At 34.0% G+C, this 27,925-nt stretch overlaps 1 protein-coding gene across 5 annotated transcripts in view; it reads right to left on the reverse strand.

Moving 5' to 3' along the window:
• The window catches only part of DIAPH2 (diaphanous related formin 2), a 936,081-nt gene that overhangs the window by 655,658 nt on the left and 252,498 nt on the right, over positions 1 to 27,925 (reverse strand). For all 5 annotated transcript variants that reach the window (XM_059679396.1, XM_059679395.1, XM_059679394.1 and 2 more), the window contains 7 exons: positions 24,113 to 24,231; positions 22,102 to 22,218; positions 19,771 to 19,889; positions 16,215 to 16,279; positions 12,538 to 12,642; positions 7,845 to 8,144; positions 6,191 to 6,305 (listed from right to left, as the gene is read on the reverse strand). In XM_059679396.1, the coding sequence (XP_059535379.1) occupies positions 6,191 to 6,305; positions 7,845 to 8,144; positions 12,538 to 12,642; positions 16,215 to 16,279; positions 19,771 to 19,889; positions 22,102 to 22,218; positions 24,113 to 24,231 (940 nt within the window). The remainder of the gene's footprint in view (positions 1 to 6,190; positions 6,306 to 7,844; positions 8,145 to 12,537; positions 12,643 to 16,214; positions 16,280 to 19,770; positions 19,890 to 22,101; positions 22,219 to 24,112; positions 24,232 to 27,925) is intronic.

The following is a 27,925-nucleotide window of genomic DNA, read 5'->3' on the forward strand; positions in this document are numbered from 1 at the left end:
AAAGAATTCAATTATATATAGGTATGTATGCTTTTGGTTGGCTGTCTAAAAGAATTAAGTCTTCTTGGTTTGTTCTCTCTGTATTAAAGCTTACATTATAGAGCATGTATTATGTATCATTAAGAGGACAAGTTATTTATTAGGACACCAGGCCTCTTAGGACATTTTAGCGCCTTCTTATAGGGCAGTGATGGCGAACCTATGACACGCGTGTCAGAGGTGACACACGAACCCATTTTTTTGGTTGATTTTTCTTTGTTAAATGGCATTTAAATATATAAAATAAATATCAAAAATATAAGTCTTTGTTTTACTATGGTTGCAAATATCAAAAATTTTCTATATGTGACATGGCACCAGAGTTAAGTTAGGGTTTTTCAAAATGCTGACATGTCGAGCTCAAAAGTTTCGCCATCACTGTTATAGGGGTTGTGAACTCTGAGACTGACATCTCATTATTTTCAAGCCAATTCCAAGAATTCCTATATTATGAAGACAGAGATGAATTAGATTTTACTACTCTTTTGGTTTTGGATTGCTTTACTAAATATAGAAGACTGTATTAAAGCAAACAAAAAAGCAGGTATCTTCAAAAGCAGCCAGCTGATTCCAAGACTAAGAAACACAATTTAGAATATGATCCTAGAGGAAAAGTGCTTTTATATAAATAGCTCAATTTTCTGTTATTATTAAAGCTAAATTGTACTACAGAAATATATTATTGAAGAAGCTAAATTTTATTAACCTCTCGTGTTTATTTCTTATATTTCCTCCAAGCAACATTAAAACCAAGAAACTGCTTACAACTTCCACACAATCTTTGTTCTTCCTGAGGCCTCTAGAGAACCCTAGAAATTCTAATTAGAATTAGCAGTTATAACCTACATATTTTATTATTATTTCAAGCTTAGTTAATATTAGCCATCATTACGTTAATTCTTATACAATATCACTATTATCTATAATTACTATACATTTTAAGGAAAATGACACTATTATTAGTCCCTTGATGTTTCTATGCTGCCAAATATCATCAAATCAATAATAAAACTAGAACACAAATGCAAATTCCAACAGTTGCATATATGACATATATTCACAAGTACTAACAGGGTCTTTTCAAGTTGTCTCTAATACATAGAGATATATAATTTTTTCACTAATCCAGAGATCATTTTGAGATATACTTTGTCATACAGCATCATTATGGCTTGTAAGAAGAACCTAAATATTATAAGTGTGGAGACAAAGGATTTAGGAATGAGAATACACAATAGCGATTAAGAATTCCTACTAGTCAGGATATCACCATATTTTGCTGAGCCTAAGGGTATTTATTCACAAGCAATGTTCCATCATCTATCTGTGAATTCTCATCACCTATGTGTATGCCAAACACCTGCTCAATGATGAATCATCAAATTATTGGGCCCCCCATGCTTAAAAAACAAAACCCCATTTCCTCAATGTGAAGTTCACTTTACCACCTTCACCCCCAAGTCCCAACCCAACAGGATGTGCTTTCAACACACTATGGGTTTCGCCTTCCCCCACCCCATTACTTTGCTAATGGTGTTCTTGGCCTAGAATGCCTTCTGTTCTACTTCCCCTAATGAAATGCTACCAAAACACAAGGCCCAATTCAAATGATACCACCTCTGGGATCCCCATTTGATCTAGACAAAATTAACTATTTCCATTTTGTGCTGTTATGGCATTTTAAGAATATCTATGTTGATATTTATTACAACTTGAATAAATGTAGTGCTCCTCTTCCTCTCCCCTTCCCTAGATGATGAGTTCCCTAGTACAGGAATAAGGCTATTCTTCTCTCTCCCTCCCATGTACCTTGCACATGGTGGGGACTCTACAAATAGAAACTGACTAAAATGAGAGATCCAGTCTCTCTTAAAATAAAATAATTTGGTTTATAATAGAAAATTAAAAATAAATTTCTCTACAACTCTAAGATAAGTACTTCAACTAGAAAGTTTAATTTAATGGTACTTTCCTATATTAAATATTTACACATTTAAATATTATAGTTATCAGAACTAGTATATTTTAGAACTTCTATTTAGCAATCCAAAGCAACTTTAAATACCTAGATTAAACCTTTTCTTAAAATAGACCGGTAAAGCTTTCCAATGAATTTAGGAAACAAGCCCTTGAGCTCTCCAAACCCCTTACAGTAGGAGGAAATTCTCAGAGGTTTTAGAACAGTGGCCTAAGAGCTTTGGAAATAGTTCTTAGAAACAATGAGTGTGTGGCTGCTTCCTGATTGCATTTGAGTGACAGGCAAACTGCAGCTGAATGGGGAAGAAAGGATGCCCTGGAGCTAGGGACTCCAGGAACTCCAGGGCTGTGTGGGTCACTGGAGCCAGAGCCCTGGATTCATTTCTTACAGATCCTGCCACCTACTGACCAAATTATAAATCAAGACCCTGTGAAAGGCAAAGAACTTCAGCTATTACAGTAAGATCAATCGATAGTTATTAAGTGGTATTAAAATAAATGGCAGCTGTATATGATGCAAATGTGTTTTGCCGATATTATACTTGTCTGGAATATGCTATGATGCTTAGTTGTTCCGTTGAATGTCCCTTCAGAAATAAATCTTAGTAAAAGTCATAGTACTTAAAGGTATGCCTGACCTGATTTGTACTCAAATACTCAAAATTAGGAAAGAAATAGAAGCAACACTGCTTAGAAAATTCCAAGACTCGGAGTTAAGAGGAATGGAAATGCAATGTTCTCAGCAATGAGTACATGAGAGCCTTTTTTTTTAATCCTTGCCCAAGGATATTTTTCCATTGATTTTTAGAGAGAATAGAAGTGAGAGGGGGAGATAAAGAACAAAGATGAGAGAGACACATCGATTGATTGCCTCCGCATGCACCCTGACCACAGCTGGTTGATCCAACCTGCAACCAAGGTACATGCCCTTGACTGGAATTGAGTCCAGGACCTTCAGTCTGTGGGTCGATGCTCTATCCACTGAGCAAAACAGGCTAGGGCACATGAGAGCCTTTGTGTGATTTTTGTTTAGTTTTACTTTGGTTTGATTAGATTTTAGCAGTCACAATAAGAATTACTTCTATTGTAACTGATTGGCTCTACCAAATGCTGCTCTGAAGAGCAGGAAATTCTCTGGCTGAATTAACAGTTATATTAAATGTCAATAACTAAAACAAAGCACTCACACCATGTTAAATGAAAGGAAAGGGGGGATTAATATGTATTGAGTGCCTGCTATGCTAAGCACTGTGCTGGGTGCTTTAAATACATAACCTTATTTAATTCTCACAATACTACTAGGTAAACATTAGTCTACTCATTTTATGGATGAGAAAATTCAGTCTCAGAGGTTACAGGCATCACAGCTGGAATGCAAATATGGGTAACTCCATTTCCTGTCTTTCCCCACTATGCCTCACTACTTGTAGAAACTCTCCAGTGGGTTTTCTAGTTACCTCTATGTTTCAAACTTCATTTTCTTCATTGGTAAAATAAAGAATCACTTCTAAGGTTCATACTAACACTAAAATTTTATGAAATCTATGATTCTTGTGGGACTCAATCCAAATACATCAGTAAGTAAAAGAGTAAGTGCTCAATACAAAGTGTGCAAAGAACTGTTAAGAAAAGTTCATGGAAATAAGAAATTAAAATTGCCTATGAGTAGAAGAAAAGCTGCTCAACCACACTCATAATTTAAGAAGTAAAAATTATAACATGGATGATTTACCATTTTCACCTCTGCGATGGGAACAGATACTCATATGTTTTAGGTGGCACTACAAATGGACACAAACTCTTTGGAAGACCATTTGGCAATATCCATCAAAATTATATATGTACACAGCATTTTAGACAGGAATTTCACTTCTAGAATTTATCCTTTAGATAGATCCCATGTGCACAAAGATATATGTAAGTACAAGTTCACTGAAGCATTGCTTGAAATAGCAAAAGACTGGAATTAACCTAAATATCCATTACTAGGGGACTGGTTACATAAATTCAAATGAGCCCAGACCGCAAAATTCTATGCATTATATAAAAAGAACACAGGAAATAAACATAATCTATTATGGAATAATATCTAAGGACAAAAGTGAAAACAGTAAGAAGTAACAAAAAACAAAAAAGGTAAATATTCATATGCTTCTATAGCAGCGCTTCTCAACCTGTGGGTCGCGGCCCCTTTGGGGGTCGAACGACCCATTCACAGGGGTCGCCTAAGACCATCAGAAAACACATATATAATTACATATTGTTTTTGTGATTGATCACTATGCTTTATGTTCAATTTGTAACAATGAAATTGGGGGTCACCACAACATGAGGAATTTTATGAAAGGGTCGCGGCATTAGGAAGGTTGAGAACCATTGTTCTAAAGGCATAGACTATTTCTCATAGGCAATGTGAGAAATTAGTAAGAGTGGTTTTCTCTAGAGAAGAAGATATAAGTCTGGGATTGAAGGATATGTTTACCATGTGTCTTTTCTTTCTTTTTTAAGTATATGCATACCTTAATATAAGCATATTTTACTTTTTCAATTTAGAAAAAATGTTTATAATAAATAGTAGTCTATGGAGTCATTGAAGAACCATTCAAATGTAAGGTCTACTATAGCAAAGAAGAAGGGAAAAAAGACCTAATGAGAGGAATTTTGTAAAATGTCAGAACTCTTCAAAATACTGTAATCCCCCAGATTTCTGTGTGTGCAAACTTCAATTTACAAGGAACAACAAATATAGCACAAGCTATATTAGTTCCAGTATGCAAGATTTGATAGAAGGGCTGAAAGGGAATAACCTTTCTCTCTCTCTCTCTCTCTCTCTCTCTCTCTCTCTCTCTCTCTCTCTCTCTCTCTCCCCCCCCCCAAAAGTCATATTTTCACATGTTGTGACAAATGAATGATAAAGGTGCTAATTCTATGGGCATGAAACTATGAAATACATCAATTTCTTAGTTGTAAAGAGTCAGACTGAAAAAAATCCTGTTTAACTAAACCAGTGGTAGGCAAAATCATTAGTCAACAGAGCCAAATATCAACAGTACAACGATTGAAATTTCTTTTGAGAGCCAAATTTTTTAAAGTTAAACTATATAGGTAGGTACATTGTTATTAACTTAATTAGGGTATTCCTAAGCTGGCCTTTGCTAAAAACGTCCTCAATCTGATTGAGGTACGTTTGCTGAGGTCGACCCCTTCCAACTCTCCCATCCTCAACTCTTGCATGAATCCTGCATGCCTTCCCTGCGCCGCGTCTCCTGTTGCCCGACCTACCGACACCCGCCACTTCTTCTAATGCCACTTTTTCAAAATAGACTCGCCCAGGCCGAAAACCGACTTCTGCGCATGGGCCACGAAGTTTCAATCGCACTGTACGTGCGCGCCTGCACGTGGTATTTTGTGGCAGAGCCACACTCAAGGGGCCAAAGAGCCGCATGTGGCTCACGAGCCACGGTTTGCCAACCACTGAACTAAACTATCAATTATACAATGATAAGTAAAATAGTAAATGTTAATATAAACTATTAAAAATTCACAAACTACAACATTTACTTATAAGATTGAGAAGCTACCTCTATAGCACCAAAATTATGTGGGATATTCACAAGAGTCTAAGCATCTAATCATAAACAAGGCACTCTATTATCAAATCAGTAAAAAAAAAAAACTTACTAGATACCAGACTTTGATATCATTCCACAAAATCTGCTTATAGAAAGAAACTATAAAATCTCCTAGGAAACCAAATTGATAAGTAGTACAAATGTAAGAGGAAAAACTACTTGAGCACTAGGGTATCAATCTTATTCCAATATCATGAAAACTTTAAGCCACCAGTATTATTGCATTATTTTATCTTACATGGTAAATCAACAAACTCATCTCTGCTTCTCAGTAAAAATGACAACTTTATAATAGAGAAGGAATAACACATTAAACAAAAAAATAAAACTTAGATTTTCAGATGAATAACATTTATGCAAAATAAAATTAAAAGGCAAAAGAGCTACCTTCTTAGGTTGTTAGGTCCATGCAGTTAATGTATTAATCTACTCATATTTGACTCTGTCCAGTGTGGAAATATGACACATGTGTTAGTAGAAACTTTAGCAAAGCTGCCAATTCAATATATCAGAATAAAGGATTTATATAAAAAACAATGTACCTTTCATCTGGGTAGCAAAATTCAGTGCCAATTTTGCAAAGAGATCTGGATTTTCAAACTTGTCCTCCTTAACCTTTAACCAGAAACAGTTCTCAGATAATTCTTTGGGTTCAATCTGAAACAAAAATAACAAACACATGTTTCTAAAACATTATATTTAATTTTTCAAGAATTCACTTTCACCACAGTTGAATGATAGTTCCTTTATTCATTTACCTACTAAATCAACTTTAGGACCCATCAAAATATTACTGTTGAAGTAAATATTTATTGGGAAAGGCACAGAATTCCATTAGTAAATAAAAAAGGCACATGATATCAATAGGTCTTATTGCAAATTACATTTAAAAAAATCTTCTACTGAAATAAAAATCTTCTACTGGAAGGAATCTTAAAAATAATTTAGCAAATCCTTCCCCAACTCACATACATTCTTTTTGCTCCTGGATTTTTTAAAACGGGGGAACTGAGATTCAGAAATGTGAATTCCTCATGTTCACTGATTAAGTTGAAGTCAATAACCACAATAATAGTTTATACATGCCTCCAACCATGTGTCCAGTACTGTTTAAAGTGATTTTCATACATCAACTCATCTAATTCTTTTGAGGTGAGACCTATTATTATTTCCATGTGAAAGATGAGGAAACTGAACTTCAGAAAGCTTAAGTGGCTGCCCAAGGCAGTAAATAGCAAAGATGGGACTTAACATTAGGCAGTACAGCTCCTGGAATTGTGCTCTTAGTTGCTAAACTGAAACCCAAATTAAGAATTGTGCATTTTCCAGGGCATCATGATGCTTCGTGATCCCTAGTACCATTATACTTCATGTTAAATTAACATACCATTACATTTACACACAAAAATAACTGAACCAACAGCTTAGGGATCCTATAGTTTGGTAGATTGTACCTGATTTTTAAAAATCTACTTCCTAAAACCATTTATACATTTACTTTCTGAGCAAAGCATAAGTATATAAATAACTTTAAAACTGATTTACCATTATTCTGGTCGAACCAATTTTCTATGTAGATATTGTCAAATATCACTGTATATTTTTAGATGAGTCATTTCCCCACCTGGTAGTCTGGGTAACTGTATTTTCATTAGAAGATTAGTTCCTAGTGAATGGGGACTGTGCCAATCTCAATAATAAGCTTTTTACAAGACATATTATGTGATAATAATACAGCAAAATATTATGGAAGGAAAAAACATTCATACATCATATCAAAAAACAACTGGGTTATTCACTACTGACTACTGTCACCTATCTCAAACTATATAAAAACTAAAAAATAATAACAATCATTCCCTAAGAACAAAAATAACTAAGATATAGAGGATCAATAAAAAAAGAGTGTATTTGCTGTTACAGTACTGAAAGTTAATAATGGTATAAGAATCAAAATTATTTTTCATTTGGTGATATATTTCATATATTAGTTTCTATCACTTTCACTTTGATTTTCCTTTTGCCTTCTATGTTAATTTCAAATTATTTGCTCAGTTAAACAGTAAAATTTGTACTAGGAAAGATGAAGATGGTCCTCAAATATGATACAATACTCATACGTAGCAATACGGTCACTCACATATTAATGATGAACTATGGCTAGACAAAGCCAAAAAATTCTAGTTGTAGTATTACCTTTGACCAATTGATTCTCTTCATGGACACTTCTGGTTTATATATTTTTTTCTGCTTCATTCCATAAGGCAGATCAATTGGTGCTCCTGGGGGAGGAGGAATTCCTCCAAGGGGAGGTGGTGGAGGAGGTCCCCCAAACAAAGGTGGTGGTGGTGGTGGTATACCTCCTGGCAAAGGAGGAGGAGGAGGGGGGACTCCGATGGGTAGAGGTGGAGGTGGAGGTGGGGGAGGCCCACCGCCTGGCAGTGGAGGTGGTGGAGGAGGGCCTGGAATTCCTGATGCACCTGAGACTCCATGGCCCTGAAACATAAATAACCCAATGTTTCATACTTACAGTAAAATATAGCAGCAAAGAAAACGTATCAGGAAACATTTGTGCTTGGCTTAAGATTACATGCACTTTTATTTAACTGAGCAACAACCTAAGGGCTTAACAGCACATGGAAAAGACATGCATAGATATTTGATAAGCATTAAAAACTCTGGACATTGACTACTTTTGCTAACACACTAATGCTAGGAAAGTTGGCATCCTCAAAGATTTTGTGAAACACTCTCCCAAGATAATGAAAAAATTTACCTTTCATTATAACTATATACAAAGAGGAAGTATATTATATGGCAGTGATGGCGAATCTTTCGAGCTCAGCGTGTCAGCATTTTGAAAAACCCTAACTTAACTCTGGTGCCGTGTCACATATAGAAATTTTTTGATATTTTCAACCACAGTAAAACAAAGACTTACATTTTTGATATTTATTTTATATATTTAAATGCCATTTAACAAAGAAAAATCAACCAAAAAAATGAGTTCACGTGTCACCTCTGATGCGTGTCATAGGTTCACCATCACTGTCATATGGCTTGGGCCTGTTAGACTAGTTGGTTTAAACGTGAGATAGTTAATACTTAAAAGCTCATTGATTTGATTTCCTTGGGGCCAACTAGCTTTACACAGTGTCTATCTCAGAGCACCAGTAACTCAGCTGTTTTCTAGTACCAATAATTTATACTAAGTAACATCCCTTTGCATATTAATATTCAGTTATCAATGCTTTTAAACCTATTATTTCTTTTCATTCTTATTATAACCCTGGAATGTAGGTAGGGCATTTTTATTTCATCATTATCTCACTGCTTATAGATGAGCGAACAGTAACTGCAAAAATGTTAAATGACTAATCAAAGTCACACAGTATGAAATGTGATTAAGATTGGAATGTGGTTCTTCTCATACCTAATACAGTCCTCATTCCACAATAGCAGACTGCCTCCTCATGGATGGGTGTCATTCTTATGAGGAAAATTAATTCACACAGATTACATTATAAGAAGAGTATAGCTTCTTTCTACTACCAGAAAGTAACTTCAAACTCATTTGCTAACATGAAGGATGACAGATGAAAGAGAACATAGCATTCCATATTGTCTGCTTTTTTGATGATTAATTTGTATCTGATTCTTTAAACAATTACTGATCACAATGGTTCACTTTCTAAAATAAATGGATATAGAAGGGAAGTTGTTCATTATAAACATTCCTAAGAAACTCCTATCAATGAACAGACATCTTTTGTAATCAAGGTATGACATTAGATTAACTGAATAAAAGGTTTAAAACTAGTGAAATTTCTTGGAATAGTGATAATTTTACTTGGAGAGCAAGATTTCTTATCTTCATTAATAATATGAATTTCCTACTTGGACTCCCTAATTGTGCTTATTAAACTTAAAAATATCTTTACAAAATAAATATGTTGATGCATATTTTTGGAATAATCAACTTAAAGGACTGATCTATTTATAAGATTGTAAATTAACAATCATGGATAGATAGGATCACAAAAATGTTTCTCATATTATTCGATGTGCATTGTCCATATGTTTTATTCACATATATGAATCTTTATGTGTGTATCTACATATATACAATCAAGGTGTTCATACACCTAACAAATGATAATCCTGTAGTGATATGCAATCTTCCCCAGAGATTAGGAAAAATCAAAGGTAGAATTACATATTTAATATTCTTTTAATTTTATTTTTAATATGGCAAAATTATAGAAAACAGCCTGATTTTTACCATCTTAATTGAGAGCAAAGAAATACTGGAGAAAATTAAAATAATTTTTCTGAAAAATTTGGGGAATTAGTAAATTACCCTACAAATTCTGCATAAATTGATTTGTTAAATAATTTGAAAGGTAAAATGTGTATCCCATTTTTATATCAAAACAGAAAAATTAAAGTAATACATATTTCTAAATATAAAATTTTGCCTCTATTAGGTCATATTTATGATATAAAATGTGAGCAACCACAACGATTTTAAAATAGGATTTTACTCAGGTTAAATACATGTTTTTCAAATTTAATAAAAAATCTCAAATGTTTATATTAAATGCTATCAGCCTTTAAACATCAAATCATATCAGCCCTTCTATTCCCTTCAATGAACAATTAAGAATGGAACAATTAAATTAGGCTACAATAGAGTATTGAGAATTAAATATTACCAATGAATCATATTTGACACAATTTTAGGTGCACTAGAAAGCATTGTGTGACTCTGCACTTTTACAGATTCGTTCATTTAATAAATCAGCTCACTACTCACTAAATGGTAAGGCCTTGTGCCAGGTGCAGTAGGGCCTTGAATAAGAATAATAAGAAACTGTCCTCAAGGTGTTTATGCTCCAGGAGAAGAAACAAAACAGGCATGCAAACAAATACAGCATGAGTGGTTTACAAAGGTGATACAGAAGTCCACAGAAATTCCTTAATGGAGTTTTTGTGAAGCTTTCCAAAGGATATTTTACTGAGCTTATCCTTAAAGAATATGTTTTGCAGGCACAGATGAACAAGGGAGAGCATTTCTGGCAGAGAATCATTAAAATCGGCATTTCTTGACTAAGTTTCATAAAAACACTATTTTCCAGGAGATGTTAATAGGTGGTCTGAGATAAAGGATTCTATGCTTGAATGAGTTTCGGAAAGCTCTATGCAAAAGAAGTGGACAGGTTTCTTCAATGTAGGACATCTCAGACCCTTTAATATGCTAATGAGTATTCTGACTCTCTAAGAGGAGAATTTCAAGTGTACCAAATTTATTGGACTATAGCATGCTTTCCTCATGAAAAACCTATTAGCATCTCTGTAACTAATGTCTGGGAAATGCTGGCAGAAGGAAGTGTGGAGACAGTAAATTCTAAATGTGAAGGGAGGAAAGGTGACTTAGCTGCAACAGAGGCTGCAGTTAGGGGAGCAGTCAGACTGGCTGCAAAGGGGAGATAAGGAAGCCCATGATAGAAGGCCTTCACATTCCTGGTAAGGAGATTTTTATTTAATCCTGAATGCAACAGGCAGCCATTGGACATATTAAAGCCAGAGTGACAATAATCAGGGCAGTGTTTTAGGAAGATTAATTTGCCACTGACAAAAAGGATGAATCTGAGGAGGAAGAGACTACAGGCAGGGAGGAAAGTTAAGAAACAATTGTAGTATCCAGGCAGGAAGTAATGAGAGTGACCCTGAGTTATTCTGGGTTTTGATGCAAGTGAAAAGAGTTGGAGAAAGAACTGACATAAAACAGTAGCCAGCTTAATTTGTCAAGGAAAAAGTACCCCCCGCCCCTGGCTTCATGATCAAAACAACTTGTGATAAAATTTAAACAAGTGAGAATGGAGATCAAGCTGGTTTGAGAAAATAGAGGTGACCACAGATAATGGGTTTGATTTCAACATCCATGTGAAAAGGTAATCAAGAGCTGGAAATATAAGACAAACTCAGGAGACCTGACACCTACTAAAAGGTGATATTTGAATTATAATATTGAATGGATATTACTTTAAGGACATACAGAGGAAAAAAGAGCAGAGGCATTGGTGAATGTCACCATTTGGTAGTCAAAAACAGAAAAACTGAATTCTCAGAGATGTAAAAAGAGAAGTCAGATGATAGCAAAAAAGAGAAAAATATTCAGTTAAAAGAAATGAAATGAATGAAACAGGCTAAGGGAAGGAAAAGGCTACTGCAATGGGTAACTGGGAGTTCTTGGGTGACTTTGAGTCATTTTTCAGTAGACTGATGGCAACAGAACTAATCAATCAACCAATACCTCAGCATCCACAATGTTAAGAAATTATCTTACATTTTTTATATACGCTGAAAACATAAAATGTGTTGAGTATTTGATGAGTTCTTAAGTTTAGACAGTATAATTAAGATTTTAAGTGTATATTTTAAGTGTGTATACTCTTTTCATCATAGAAAATGTAAGTGCAAATGCAAAATTTATAAGTTTTGAAATGATGGTATTTGAGATTTAAAGAGATCACAAAAAGTTTTGGGGATAATTAAAATTAAGGAGCATTTTCATGTTACTTTTAAAAGAAAAGAGTATGCACCTAATTTTTCAAATCATGATGAAAATTTCATCTCAGAGACAGTTTTGCTTGTATAATATATTCCATTAAGGATATTCAGGGCAGATCAAGTGACTAATGCCTTATTGTTATACAAACATTAAAATGATTTATTGTCCTAGAAAATCAAATCTATAGTTATTTCAACGAAAATGTGAAACTGCCAAAAGTCTGCTTCTGGTCATATTTTTCCTTCATCTAACAAGATAATTTCTACCATCAACCTCACTGTGACATGACACAAAGTCTATATCTTGTTTCATTACCTGAGTTCGAAGTTGCTGGATTTCTGTTTCAAGCTCCTTGATTTTTTCTTCTCTTTTCTGAAGCTCAGCTTGTGCTTCCTGCCGAGCTGTGAATTCTTCATCAAACTGCAATGATCACCACCATAAATGTACACTTCATAATACAGTTATGAGAAGTTTTTAAACAACATTAGGTATTAAGTAAGGTGTCTCTTGCTTTGCTGAATTCCTAGGTCACTAAAAAAATCAGAGCTCCATTATTTTCATGACAATTAAGTGGGAATAGAGTATTACTGTGGTAGTAGTAAAGAAGAAATATGCCCCCAACCCAAGAAAAACAAACCCCATTTTCACTTCTGGAAAAAAAATACAAAACAGTCCTGCTGGTGTGGCTCAATGGCTGACCCAGGAACCAAGAGGTCACCAGTTCAATTTCTGGTCAGGCCACGTGCCTGGGTTGTGGGCTCAATCCTCATTGGGGGAGGGTGTAGGAGGCAGCCAATCGATGATGTTCCCTTCTCATCGATGTTTCTCTCTCTCCCTCTTCCTTCCTCTCTCTCTAAAAATCAATTAAAAATACAAAACACAGTTTTAAAAGGGTGAACTGAGAAGTCTCTCTTCATATGTAATGGATCTTTCTTTTCTGTTATTGAAAGTTAGGTTTTAGAATTATTCTTGTTTTTTAATGTTTCATCCCATACTTTCAAATTTATTCAATTAGAAAAATGAAACCTAAAATTTAGCCATCAAGCAGTTCAACTCCTTAATTATATTTAACCTTGAAAAGAGATCGCACCTTTTAGAACACTCAAATGGATGTGCATTAATACAAATGAGAATATTTCTATTATAATCTTAGTTGTCTAGCATCCAAAACGTAGTGCCCCTTGAAATGACAGTAGAGTGATATATGCCATAATGGCATTCTCCTCTACGTGGTTAACCAAAACACTTGTCTAAATGTTACAAGAGGGGAAATAAGAGGTTAATGTGTGCTAAGCCAAAGAGACCATCTGAATGGTGAGTTCCCATTTACTGCATCCTGCCCAGCTCACACCCCAGTCAGGGCTGTAAGCAGGCCCAAACAAGCCTGCATACTTGGAGTGAATATTGCTTAAACCCAGCTATAGAACATTTGCCCTTTATTGTCAGTATCACTTCCAGTCACTTCTAGAAGTCTATACATTATTCCAATGATCTTATTTCTGTTTTTATCTTTTACTGTATAAAATTGTCTTTAGAGATTGTAAAACATAAAAAGTATGTTCACTACACTAAGACATATTCATCCTCACAGTAGATTTGACCTTTAGAAGTTATAAAATGCCACTCAGATCCCAGTCTGAAGAAAGAGTGGGTGAGCAAATTGGATAATCACAGTGTTTTGGCCAAACCTGAAATACTACTTAGTTAACTCATTTATTCATGTGTACTTGAGTCCTAGGAAAATGTCCCACAGAGGTTGGTCCAAAGCCTTTCTAATAACTTCAAATTTCAAACCCACCCCAGATCCTTCAGTCAGCAAATGACCTTGTTTCCTAGTTCACATAGAAGATACTTCACTACTATCCCTATTGAAGAGGGTAAAGGGGCGGGGGGATAAATGGTGATGGAAGGAGACTTGACTTGGGGTGGTAAACACACAATACAATACACAAATGATGTGTTATGGAACTGCACACTTGAAACCTGTATAATTTTATTAACCAATGTTACCTCAATCTAAAAAAAAGATTTATCTGATTCTATACTCCCTTCCTCCTCCCAAAGTTAGCTTCTCCTGTGTGCTTGTCAAGCGTGGTGTCTACATAAGCACACTATATACTTTTCCTCTACAATTGGTTTGTTTGTTAGTACTTTTGAAGAGAGGCACACAGTGTTTCTGCCGGAAATGATCTTAATCTGTAAACTCACAGAAGGAATCAGAGAAGTCTGAGATGAGTGAGCTGGGAGACTTCTTATAAATCCACTAAATGTATCCACTCCTTTTAATGACAAAGAAACTATGATCCAAGGAGAGTAAGTGGCTTACCTAAAGTCATAGCTAATTAGTGGCAAAGCTGAGATCAGATCTTATAACTACTGCTTTTCATTCTAGTGCCCCTCATTCTCTCTTTTTTTTAACTGCTTTATACTGCCTCTTAAAATCACCTAGAATAAGAGAAAGCATGCAGACAATCCCTGGAAAATTATATATGTTTCTTCTAAATGTGGGTGATGAGAATAAAGCACCAAACACTGAAATTTCTTTTTTATTATTTCAGGACTCCTTTTCCCATAACATATGCTTACAGAAAATTTTACTGGATAGATTGTCACAATTTGCTCCAGTCTTATGGTCTCTAATCACAGTTCCAGGAAAAAATTAAGGAGATTCTAAGATTTTTCAGAGGGAATTTTAAATGTGCTACTTAAAACAAGAACATTAGAAATATAAATGTCTATTAATCAAAAGCATACATTTTCTTTCACCAATAAAAATGACATCTTCACACAAACATTTTATGCTCAAGCTCTTAAAAATCTATTCTAGTAACTGAAAGAGCAAAGACATTTCTTCAGATGCCCTGAAGTAACTTCAGTAATACTCTATAATTTCTAGAGTGATAGCAAAAGTGATTATCTAATCTCCAAGGTAAGACATAACTTTGAAGAGACAGCAATATGTAAGCACTTTATCTTGCTGTCAGAGGCTGAAAACTGGAGAGCCTTTAGACTTGTGCTTCAGTCCCTGACCCTGCCACCAGAAGCAGAGAAATACCATCCTAACACTTCGTAGGGTCTTCTAGACTCTAGATAGAACAACAACAAAAAAATGCAACCTTTGGTACAGGCTAATAAAATTGTAACTATGCTTTCAGAAAACAAGGAAAAGACAATCTAAGATCTAAATGAAATTAAAATATTTAAAAAGCTGACATTTACATAAGGGGAACCTCAGATTACACCAAGACTGCATGAAGCAGCAGCATCATTTAAAAATGATTATTATAGCCGAAACCGGTTTGGCTCAGTGGATAGAGCGTCGGCCTGTGGACTGAAAGGTCCCGGGTTCGATTCCGGTCAAGGGCACGTACCTGGGTTGCGGGCATATCCCCAGTAGGAGATGTGCAGGAGGCAGCTGATCGATGTTTCTCTCTCATCGATGTTTCTAACTCTCTCTATCTCTCTCCCTTCCTCTCTGTAAAAAATCAATAAAATATATTTAAAAAAAAATGATTATTATAAAATTCAAAGAAAGTAAGTCTAAGCAGCGAGAAACCCATACACAGAGAGAAAACACTGCATCATTCTGTTGCTATTAATAGCAATGACTTTAGAGTATAACAGATAAGACTAGCTAAACATCTCACAGTTCTCCAAGGAGATACCTATTGTAAGTGAGAGCTGCAGGAAAGCAATGGAGAAATACATTTTGGTTGATCGCTTTTAACTATAACCTTCATTTATCACTTTAGTAGACTAGGGCTAGTGTTTTTCTTCCATAATGGATTAAAGGTGATGAGGAGGAAATAGTAGCAACCTTATCTTATCATGAAAGAAATCAATATCCTCTAGTTATGTTTGAATCCAGAAACATCAAGTACTACATAACTGAAATGACATTTATAAAGCCTCACATAAAGGAATGAGGTGGAACATATACTGTGATTAAATTATTAATTTAATAATTATGGCTAATATTTCATAAGACTTACCTTCTTTGAAAATTCCGCAGCTTTTTGTTCACTTTCTTCAACTTTTGCCTTGTTCACACAAGAATCTATTAAAATTAACCAAAAAAACTATTAGAAATTATTGCATAGATCTATAGGCAAAATATGGCTGCCAGCCTGTAACTCTACTGTGTAGACAATCATCTATATGCCAATTGCTGTTAAAGAGAAACTGACCTAGACCACAGAAAACGTAAACCATCATAAATTGCCTTTCTTTTGCATACTAACTGAATTCAATGATAGTATCGTTGAGGCACAAAACCAAACATCCAAATATATATTTGACTAAATTATCATTGTTTTAATTATTTTGCAACTTTCACAATTACAGAATTCTTTAAAAATTGTTTTGTAGTTTATTATGGGTAGATAGGTCCCAAAAAATCTATGCTTAAGATTATTAAAACTCAAAATGGTCCTTAAAATAAGGCTAGAGGTAGAGATACAAGAGCATTCATTAATTCAGGTTTCCTACAGAAAGACTTCATTTAAGTAAATTCTAATGGGGGCAGAATATATTATGTAAATAAGGAAATAAACATTTAACTTCTCACATCTAATCAAACACTTCAGAATATAAGTAAGTGAAGAACTTCTTTTGGATAATATTCTTATTATTATACATACAGTCTCTTCTGTACTTAGCCATGTAACACCTATTTATTTATCCCCAAGAAATAAAAACATATGTCTATACCCAGACTTGCATATGAATGTCAGAAGTTTTAACTTTCTGGGGTGATAGACATGTTATTATCTTGACTATGATAGTGGTGTTAAATATAACTAAATATCAAAATTTTATCAAATCGCATACTTTAAAGTTGGGTAGTTTTTCTCATGTCCAGAATACCTCAATATAGCTTTTCTTTTTCTTTTTCTTTTTATTTATTAAAGAACTGTATGGCTGGAGCAAGGCAACTAATAAGAAAATTGGTAAATGAAGAGATCAAAGAGGGGCCAGACCTGTGTTGTGCTGGCAATGATTGGTAATAATCTTGATTGAAATCTCAATCGGAAGGTATCAGAAATTAGGAAGGAATGGGATATGATTTATAAAAAAAATACAAGACTTACAAAATTATAAAATCAGAAGAGACTCTATTCTCCTTAAGTCCAGGTGATCTTAAAACAGAGATCCATAAATTTCCTATAAGTTCTTCAAGCACCTGAACTTTATGTGAATGCACATATGTCTGTGTGTGTACACGTTCTAATGAAAGTTCCACAGCATTCATCAGCTACTGCAATAGGCTTCTGACCATATAATATCAATAAGCACACATATATTTGGCTTATATGAATTTGGAGGTTGAGGAAACTGAAGCCTAGAGAAGTTCAGTAAATTGTTCCAGTAATAATGAGTCTATGATGCTGACTATCCTCTCTCACTTGGTCCCTTCATCTCTCCTCGCCCCAGTACTTTTGGTTAACAGTACACAATTATAAATACCTGGCATACAGAACACAAAACAAATGTCTGTGAACACTGAATGAGCTAGCCAAAGTCAATAGCAGAGTATGTGTGCCAATTATAGTCTATAAGAGATTACAAGCCAATACAAATATTTAGAAATGGTCCCTTATAATTTTCTAAACAAAATATGAAATAAATTACTGAGTTTATCAAGCACAATGAAAAATATGTAATGACACCAGCATTCACATTAATTGCAAGGTAAAAAGCATTTTGTCTTAAAAATTCATACCCTCGCTTACAGAAATCAATCCTAAGGAAATAATGAGAAAAATCCAAACATTTATACAAAGAACGTTCACACAAGATTCAGTTTTAATTGTGAAAACCTGTAAATAATCTAGATGTACAATAAGAAGGAACTAATCAATATGATATGGCATTCCATGAAATGGAATGTTATAGAGACGTTCGAAGTCCCATTTTAAAGGTTAGTATAAAAAAATTATTGTAATACAAATGCTCCATGAAAATTCGAGAGAGAGAGAGAGAGAGAGAGAGAGAGAGAGAGAGAGAGAGAGAGAGAGAGATGTATTGAGCTGAGAAGTGAGGTTGGTGCTTCATTCCATTACATAAGTCTCCAGATTGCCTAGAATAAGGGAGCAGGAGTTTTAATACCAGCAAAGAATAGCCATGGCTGGCTAGAGCATCTTTCCAATACAACAAGATTTTGGGTTCAATATCCAGTCACTGCACATACCAGAAACAACTATATAGATAAGTGGGACAACAAAGTAAAGGTTTCTCTCTCTCTATTTCCCCCCCTCCCCCCTCTTTCTTTCCCTCTCTGTCTCACTCCCTCCCTTCCTCTCTCTCCAATAATTTTTTTAAAAATATATCCTACATAATAAAAGCCTAATATGCTAAGTGTCCAACTGTTCGACCATTTGATCAATCCATATGATGTGCACTGACCACCAGGGGGTAGATGCTCTCACTGGTAGGTTAGCTTGCTGCTGGGGTCAGGCCAATCGGGACTGGATGAGACAGGCCAGACACGGTCCCTCCCCGGCCCTGATCATGCACCAGTGGGGTCCCTCAGCTTGGCCTATGCCCTCTTGCAATCCAAGACCCCTTGGGGGATGTCAGAAAGCCAGTTTCTGCCCAATCCCTGCAGGCCAGGCCAAGGGACTCTACCAGTGTACGAACTGGTTTCGGCTCGATCCCCGCAGGCCAAGCCAAGGGACCCCACTGGTGCACAAATCCGTGCACCGGACCTCTAGTGATAAATAATAATAAAGAATTAATCTCTGAATATTACTGTGAGTCTACTCTGTGCTATGGCGTGAAGAATATATAATTGGCATTCAACAGCTGTTTTTTTCTTCTTTTATAGACAAGACAAATGAATTCATGCTTGAATCTTAGCAATAGTGATTTTGACTAGGTATAAATAAAACTGCTTAACTGTAAGGTCAGATAGCACAGCATATTTCACAAGAGAGGTTTCACATTATCCAGAGATTGTTCCAGAAAGTATAGCTAATTATGAGTATAGGATGATATAGGGCATTTCCTCAGCAATCCAAGTAGATAATCACGAACTTCTGAAATTATTTTTTAGCTCAAAGTCTATGAAATATAATTGTTCTACTTTGATAGAATTAAAAGGTCTTAAGCTACTAAATAAACTTGTGTTTCTTTCCTCAAACTTGAACATAAATAGCATAGCTATATTATTCATTAGACCCTATTGTACATGTGATTTCTATAAAACCATTAAGGTATCAGTATAAACCAAATCAAATGATTTCAGAGCCATGTTTCTAAACAGCAAGGCATTTATGCATAATAATACAATGTATTTTTGTGGGGTATTAATTTTAATCTGAATTCAAGAGAGTTGAAACCTGTGAAATAGGTTCATATTTTCAGTCACACAGGCAGAACTCTCATGATCATAATAATTAACAGTTATAGTGATTGAATACCCATAGACACAATGACTTATGAGATATTAATAAAGGAAGTTCAGTAAGAGATATACTTTTAAAAAGTGCTTATTAAACAGAAGAGAGTAGAATACAATCAAAAGACATTGAGGATTATATTACATACCTATCAGATGAGTTAAGTCAATGTCTAATCTTTGTCTATACTTGAAATCTGGGTCCATACCACTGCAGTGCAGCACTATCTGTGAAACACACTCCTCAATTATTTTGTAATACTGTGGCCTGAAAAAAAGAGAAAGTATTCTTAAATACCTTTTCTACCTACACAAATCAATATTCTTAAGAGTTGACTCACTGTGATAAAATAACCATGTCTTTCTCTAGCACTGTTTAAAAAAATATATCTTCCCAGTCATTAGACTCCTTTAGAAGAAATATGCCTACATTTAAAGATGGTTTGGACGTTATAGTGCAAAACCCATTGTGAAATAATCAACTGTGAACACTCAGTGACTTAATACTCTAACTTGCAAGGGTCCATGCCTGTGTACAAAGATACTTATCAACCTTATGTACTTAAACTTAAGCTGTTGTTCATAAAGTTAATGAAAACAAATGACCTGTTAGTCCCACATCCATGGAAATAGTCCTAGGCCTCTACATGTTCTCAATTTCAATAAGGGATGGGTATCTTGGCATTCGGTGGCAAGCAATGTCTTGAATTTACTCCAATACTTTTACTCAAGATTAGCTGTAATAGCTTACAAAACTGGACTGAGCCACTTATGCTACAGACTATTTCAAAGATCTACTTATGCACATATTTTAAAAGTTCCATTTTATAGTCGCCTACACACTTAATATGCATAGCTAGAGACTCAATTTGTTCAAAGTGTCTAAGGTTTTAAAACATATCCTAATTCTGTAATCTACCAAGGTAATTATGATCTTAAAAATGACCACATGCATACTTCAAAATTTTTAAAGGCACTTTTTACAGTAATATTTGGGGGAAAGTGAGTATTGATCAGTGGTGGATAAATTCAACCGAGAAAAATCAGAAAGAGATACTACTATACACAAATTAAATAAACATCCCTAAAATTATGTGCTAATAACTAGCCAACCTACTAAAAGTTTGTCAATGAAGCCAGATTCAAATTATTCTTACATGTCCTTTGTCATAGGGCTAGAATCAAGAATAACAATAAATAGTAATATACAGGGACAGGCAAAAGTAGATTTACAGTTGTAATATAAATAATAATACAAGAATAAACCTTTTCATGTACTCACAACTGCAAACCTACTTTTGCCCACCCTGTATATTACATATCTGAGGTTCTTTCAAATCATCATAAGGCCTAGGTTAACTGATATCAGATTATAGTCAATCTAGTCAATGACTCTTTATATAAGTAGTATATAAGTGCTCACAATTCTACCTCACATGGATGTTCTCAGGATGAAAAGGATGTCATATTATAGCAAGTTCTCACTTAATCAGTTACTGAGAAATGGATGGCTTTGCACAATTTCCCCAGGTAACTGCGTCACACAGCCACAGTACCCCTTTAATCGCCAGAACTTATTTTTACGAAACAACAACCATTCCAAGTGTATTACCATCATTCCTACTTTTTAAAAAAACATAAAATTTAATATTTTAAACATTTTTCTATATCTCTGTAACCTCATGATGTCCATCAGTTATTGTACTGGTCTGAACTATAATAGTTTTCTATGTGTCTTTAGAACTGTCATTTTTGTTGCAATTATACCTGGCCCCATAGTAGCCTTCCTTTCGGCACTAATCAAGCAAGTTTTGAGAAATCAGAAAGCATAGGTTGCCAGAATGTCATTCATATTGACTATGAAGAACAACTAAGAGTCTCTGAAACAGTTAAATATAAGATGATGGTCATCACCTGATGGATAGTTTCAGTCACTCAGAAACCTTTCTGGCTTTCAAATATATTCCTAGTTATTAGACTATAACATTTATAACCTTATGGATTAGTCTCATAATCATTTATTTTGAAGAATTTATTAGTGAATATAAAGCTGAAATTTAGCATTATTTTCTTAGATAATAACACATCTATTACTAGAAAAATACTATAAACTAGAAATAATAGTAAAACCTTACATATTAAAAATAAGAACTTAAAAGTTCTACCATAGATTCTATAGTGTTGACTCTGTGTTACAATCATCTAGCAAAGAAAATTAATCATAGGGTCAACAAAATCTTTGGATTCATTGCTATTAAAAGTCCTGTCACTTGGGTACCCCATTTTTATAAATAAATTATTCTGCCCCCCAAAAACATAAAAAGAAATTAATACCATTTACAAAATGTTACCTTAAGTCATCGAGCACTTACACTTTCTGGATGCATACATGCATAGACTACCCAGGCACACTACATTGTTAATTTTCCTTCAGATCTAATTTAAGTTATACAGGTAGTACTTTGAGAACTGCTTCTTACCTGATATAATAATCATTTCTGATAAGCAAAAAATGTTGTAGAATGGATAATAAGTAATTTTCAGCAGCTGTGTCCTTCAACAAATTATACAGAAGATGGTATACTTCATTCATATCAGTGAAAAGTAAGTCAAGGAAAAAAATAAAATATTTTTCATGAAACTTAAATTCACTGATGTATCATTTTGTTTTTATTACTGTTTCTAAACCTTCAATTCTATGCTCATGTATTGCAATGTTTATATAAAAAAATATAATCTATGGAATCATGTTAATATTTTCACAAGAGAGATAGACTTAAAGAGTATTTCTAAGACCATTTTACCATCAAAAACTTAAGTAATCAGTTACTCATTATATTTTAAACTCCAGATTAAAGCTGGTACTGTTGGAATAGCAACGCCATTAATGGAAATGGTTTTCTCTTGAGCTTTCTGTAGTTGTGATAGAGGGAGGGCCTATATTATATTGTTTACGAAAGCCTCTAATCCTCTATTTTTACTGTGACATAAGATAGAAAGATAAACGAGCATTCTGTGGATTGATAAAAGATCACAAACCAGTTTTTTTATACAGATGAAATACTTAATGAAATCTGAAATTATTATTATTTGCATTCATTTGTGTTTCATTATTTAATAAAGCATGGATAATAAAGAATGAAACTTGGAACATTTTTCTAAGGAAATAAAATGAATGGTTGGAGTTCAAGTGCTTTTAATAAACTAGAAAACATATTTCCAAAATGCATCAGGAAAATCAATACAATAGAAAGGTAGGAGAGGAGATGTAATCCAACATCCTAAAAATAACCTGAAATGTCAACATTTTCAGTGAAGTAGAATTAAGTGTATGCTAGATCATTCCTCAGACTCCATGTAAGAGTACTGTGTTAAAGTCTCATAAGGTCCTTTAAGTGATTACAAAATGGATCAAAAAATAGCTTTCTGGTGAAGTTTGATTATAAGAAAAATCTATATAAAGCAAGAAAGCAATATATTTACTAGCTGACATAAAAACATTTAATATTATGGAAACGCTGTAGACTAGAGACACTAATGACAGTTTAAAAATTATTAGAAATTATCTCCTATAATAATGAAATCGTTATTTGTTGCATACCTGTTCATCCAGTACTTATGGGTAAGACACTTCAATAGGAGCATTGGAGGAAAAAGATGAAATACAACATTTCTGACCTCAATCTCAAGGGGCATAGAAGTGTACATAAATAAGACAGATACAAACAAAGTATTCTGGGAGTTTCAAGAAGAGGAATACTACTTCCAGTTATTTTGAGGGGAGAGGAGGAAGAGGAAAGAAGACATCACAGAGAAAAAGTCCAGCTCAAGGTCATTTTGGTGCTGAAGTATGTCCCAATTTCCCTAGGATCCATAAGGAAGGACAGGAATGGGTGTGAAACAAATGGCACCAATGCTGTGACAGGCATCTTTAAAATATAAAATCATTTCATATTAAATCAATGCCATAGCAAGGTTTTACACCAGTTGTATTTGACTCGAATGTTTCCATCACACAGCCTTACTATAGTCAGATACTATTACATCTAAACATTTCTTTGTTTTGCTAAGGAACCAAAATATTTGGAGAATAGGACATTGATCTGAATTGAATTATATCTCTAAACCACTGAGTACCATTTAATAAACTGAAAAAGTATATTACATATAGCCACATATGAACTCAGTGAGCCCCCCCCCTAAATTTTTATGCATGAGGTATATTTCCTTAGGCTCTTTCTTTTCAAGACCATGGAGCAGAATATACCGCCACTGTGCAGATTTCAATGTAACCTGTGTAAATCATCCGGACAGTCAGGCAGTTCCTCCACATGAGTCTCCAGGACAGCATCACAGTGAGGTTCTAATATAAATAAATGGATGTAAATTGGGCTTGCAGATAAGAATTCTAATAATGATTCACAATATCACACACACATCCTTTTTTCACAATGCATGCAAAATGATTTTTCTGGCTTGTCAAAAGGATATTCCATTTCTGCTCGAATGTCGTTGAGACGATGTGATAACTCAGTTAGGTCGTCCTCTTTGTTTTCATCGAATACTCTCAACTGAATATCAAGCTCATCATTCTCTTTTTCTTTCAGATCCTAACATTTAAACATAAAACTTAACAGATGAATAACAGTTTGACAACAGCATATTTTGGTAATAAAGGCCAGACACTATTATTCAATTATATACACAGAAGCAATTCAAATATTGACCCACGCACTTGGTTTCCTGAGAGAAAGTAAAATGTGCGTCGTTTTTCTGTTTTAAAATAAAAGAACCTCATTGCATTCATTGCATTTTCTTTTCATGCCCCAGATTTTGATTATTCACATTAAAAAATTAACAATCACTTTTACAAAGGGAAAAAAAAGTAATTGCTAACAACCCAAATTAAATGCTGTCGTTTTGACTAAACATACTAATCAAAGATGGCAAAAGAACTCATGCAGACAGAACATTCGCATATGCCTCTGGCAAAAATGCAAATATGGATCAACTGTATTAATAAAGAACAAATACGAGGATATACTCAAGCACAACAGTCCCAAGTATGGCGTGAAAAGTGAAATAAACAGGTTTATTTTAAATGATATTTTGTGATTTGAAGCAAAAAGGACTTTGTATCAGGCTGCTTATCTAGCCTCCTCCCCCATTTCATTTTTGCTTAGCCTAATCACAAAATACCAACTTGGGCATCAAAGATTTGTTTTTGTAATACATTATAAGCACATGCATTACACACCTCTGATAATTTTCAAAATAATAATATAAATGAAAAATTTGGAAGCATGCCACACTAGAGATTGTTGGGCTTAATATATATCACCTGGGATAGCTTTTAATATGTGTCCATTAAGTTGCAGCTTTCAAAACCCAAATGGATAATCACAACTGTGGATGCTCAGAGTGATACCAAAAGTGGGACTAGGATTTTCAGAGCTGAGCTTGAACTCTGAAAGGAAATGTAAGCATGGTGTACTTCAAATTAGGTCACTAAAACAAAATAGGGTGCATTTCTTGTTTCTATTTTTATTCAATAGAACAATTATAAATGGAGATGTAATGGCAAGTACTGAAGCCAAACACAAATTTATGCAATTTCTAGATGTATTTTTCTAACATCCTTAAACATAATAATCAACTGAAAATTTACCTAAATAGCATATAAAATACTTGTTAATATATATCTATATAATTTCATATAAATACATAACAAATAAATGTATTTATACTAGTGTCCTCTTTAGTAAAAACTTGCTTTAGGTCTTGTTTTCCACTTTGAAGGGGAATTAACTAATTTACTGGAATGCAAAATTGTAAAATTGGTGGGTCATACTCACAGGTGATTTCTGAACTCTGTTCAGAAAACAGCAGAAGCCAGACACACTCAGTATGCTGGTCACTGCACAAACAACCTTTAACACATTTTAGAATATAAACCCTTCATTATTCTTATGTCACATTCCAGTTTTTCTTATATGTTCACTATAAAACTTGAACATATTCAAATATGTTTGAAAATTTCAAATTAAATACTGTCATTTAATTAGCAGCAGAACTTTATAAAACATGGAACCAATATACATGCTTAAATATTTTCAATAAATAACCAATGTCACTCCAATAAATTTAGTTAAAAATAAATAAGATAAAAATATTTTCAACAGGGGGATGGGAGCATGAGTGTGCGGGGCAGGGGTGAGGGGAGGTTGGGGGTTAATGGGGGGGATGAGGACACATTTGTAATACCTTAACTAATAATAAAAAAAATATATTTTCAGTAAAAATAACTGGTGAAATACTTTAATTTAGTTTTAAATTAGAACAATACATTATTTATATAATATATATAGTATGTGAACATATACAGCACAATATACAAATATGAACATGTACAAATACAATACCTTATGTTGTTTAGTAATAATGTCCCATTCAAATAAATATATATTCACACACACACACACACACACACACACAGTGTCCTCAAAAAATGTATGCACATTTTAATAGCTGATAACTCACTTAATTTTCACTGCTTTTAGGTTTAACTGATTTAAAATAATGGGTGAAGCCAGTCTAAGCTTTGAACAAAGAAAATTTATCATAAAGTGACATTAGACTGTTTTTATAGGGATACATAAAAGATAAAGTTTACGGAACAAAACCGGCAACAGTCAACAAATTGAGGGCACACAAATACCGAACGAAATGATTCTTGATGTTTGTGATTCCAATGCTTCCTGATATTTATCAGCAGTGCCTGGACCAGAATGGCCATCAGTTTGAGAACAGGCATTGACAAAATACTATTCATTTCTGTAGATTCTTTTAAATTTTGAAAATGAACTGTATGTTAATAAACATTGACTTTATAATCATTCAAAGTGTGTATGCATATTTTTGGGACACCCTGATATAACTTCCTTTTAGTCAAATAGCCAACCTATGAAAGATATATCCATAAATACTAATAAAAATAATCACTTAATAAATTAATAATATTTTTACATATCACAATTGTTACAGATATCCTATAAAAGTAAATGAAAATCCATATCTAGTTTTATGTTTAAAAATGTAACATGTCAGATGATGTGTTGTAGAATTATACACAGGAAACCAGTATAATTTTGTTAACCAGTGTCCCTCAATAAATTAAACTAAAAAATTATTTTAATGTATATTGTAAAATTACTGAATTACACTATTACTAATTATGTGAAATATTATAAACATGTTTCAGTTATTGTTTTTAAACAGACTAGGTATATAGATATGGACCACTTTAGGCAGATTCTCTGAAACATATAATTCTCTATAATATAGTATACTTCTGCCCAGTCGGTATGGCTCAGTGGTTGACCATCAACCTATGAAACAGAAGGTCTTAGTTCGATTCCTGGTCAGGGCACAAGCCTGGGTTGTGCGCTCCATCCCCAGTGTGGGGAACACAGGAGTCAGCCGATCAATGATTCTCTCTTATCATTGCTGTTTCTATCTCTCTCTCACTCTCCCTTCCTTTCGGAAATCAATAAAAATATATTTAAATACTGGAATGCAAAAGAATAAGGATTCTTCAAAAGAATAAGGAAGGGCTTGTCAGTCTTCTAAAAGAAATTAAGAATGCCTGCTGTCTACAGACACAACTTCTTATTTTCATGTTCCTTCTCACATCTGATTTACCTAATATTTTCCTACTTTATTTAACTAAATAAAAGGCCAATGGGGACTTCACAAGAAATCAATGTAAGTTAACTATAGAGCAAATACCATTTTAAAAATCACTGTATAGTGATTCATTTATCCCAAATTACTAAAGCAAATTTATGAAAAGTGAATTTCCACATAAATGAAATATAAACTCCCTTTAAACACTATAATTTATCCATAGAGATGGGGGAATTTTGAAATTAAATTTTTACAGATTATATTAAAGTAATTGTCCTTGAGGAGTCTGATAATTATATGAAAAAAATGTTTTACTCTATTATAACATTATGGTGGTCTCAGGGGCTACTGAAGTACTAAGAACTATTCTTCCCTATCACTTAATGATTCCAGATAGTAATAATTTTTTATCCATATACCAACTACTAATATTAGCCATGGCCATGTCTAATTGGCTGCTATATTCTAGAATCTCTAATCTCAGGGGTCTGCCTGAATCCAAGTTCTTATCTTCTTCATCAGAAATACCTGGGGATAATTTTTCTTTAAACAGAACATCTCTTCCCCACCCTCAGTAAGATCTTGATAGTCTCTTCTGAGGGGAACGTGACCAAGGTC

The sequence above is a fragment of the Myotis daubentonii genome, chromosome X (genome assembly GCF_963259705.1).
Source record: "Myotis daubentonii chromosome X, mMyoDau2.1, whole genome shotgun sequence".
In the NCBI taxonomy this organism is placed as follows: domain Eukaryota; kingdom Metazoa; phylum Chordata; class Mammalia; order Chiroptera; family Vespertilionidae; genus Myotis; species Myotis daubentonii.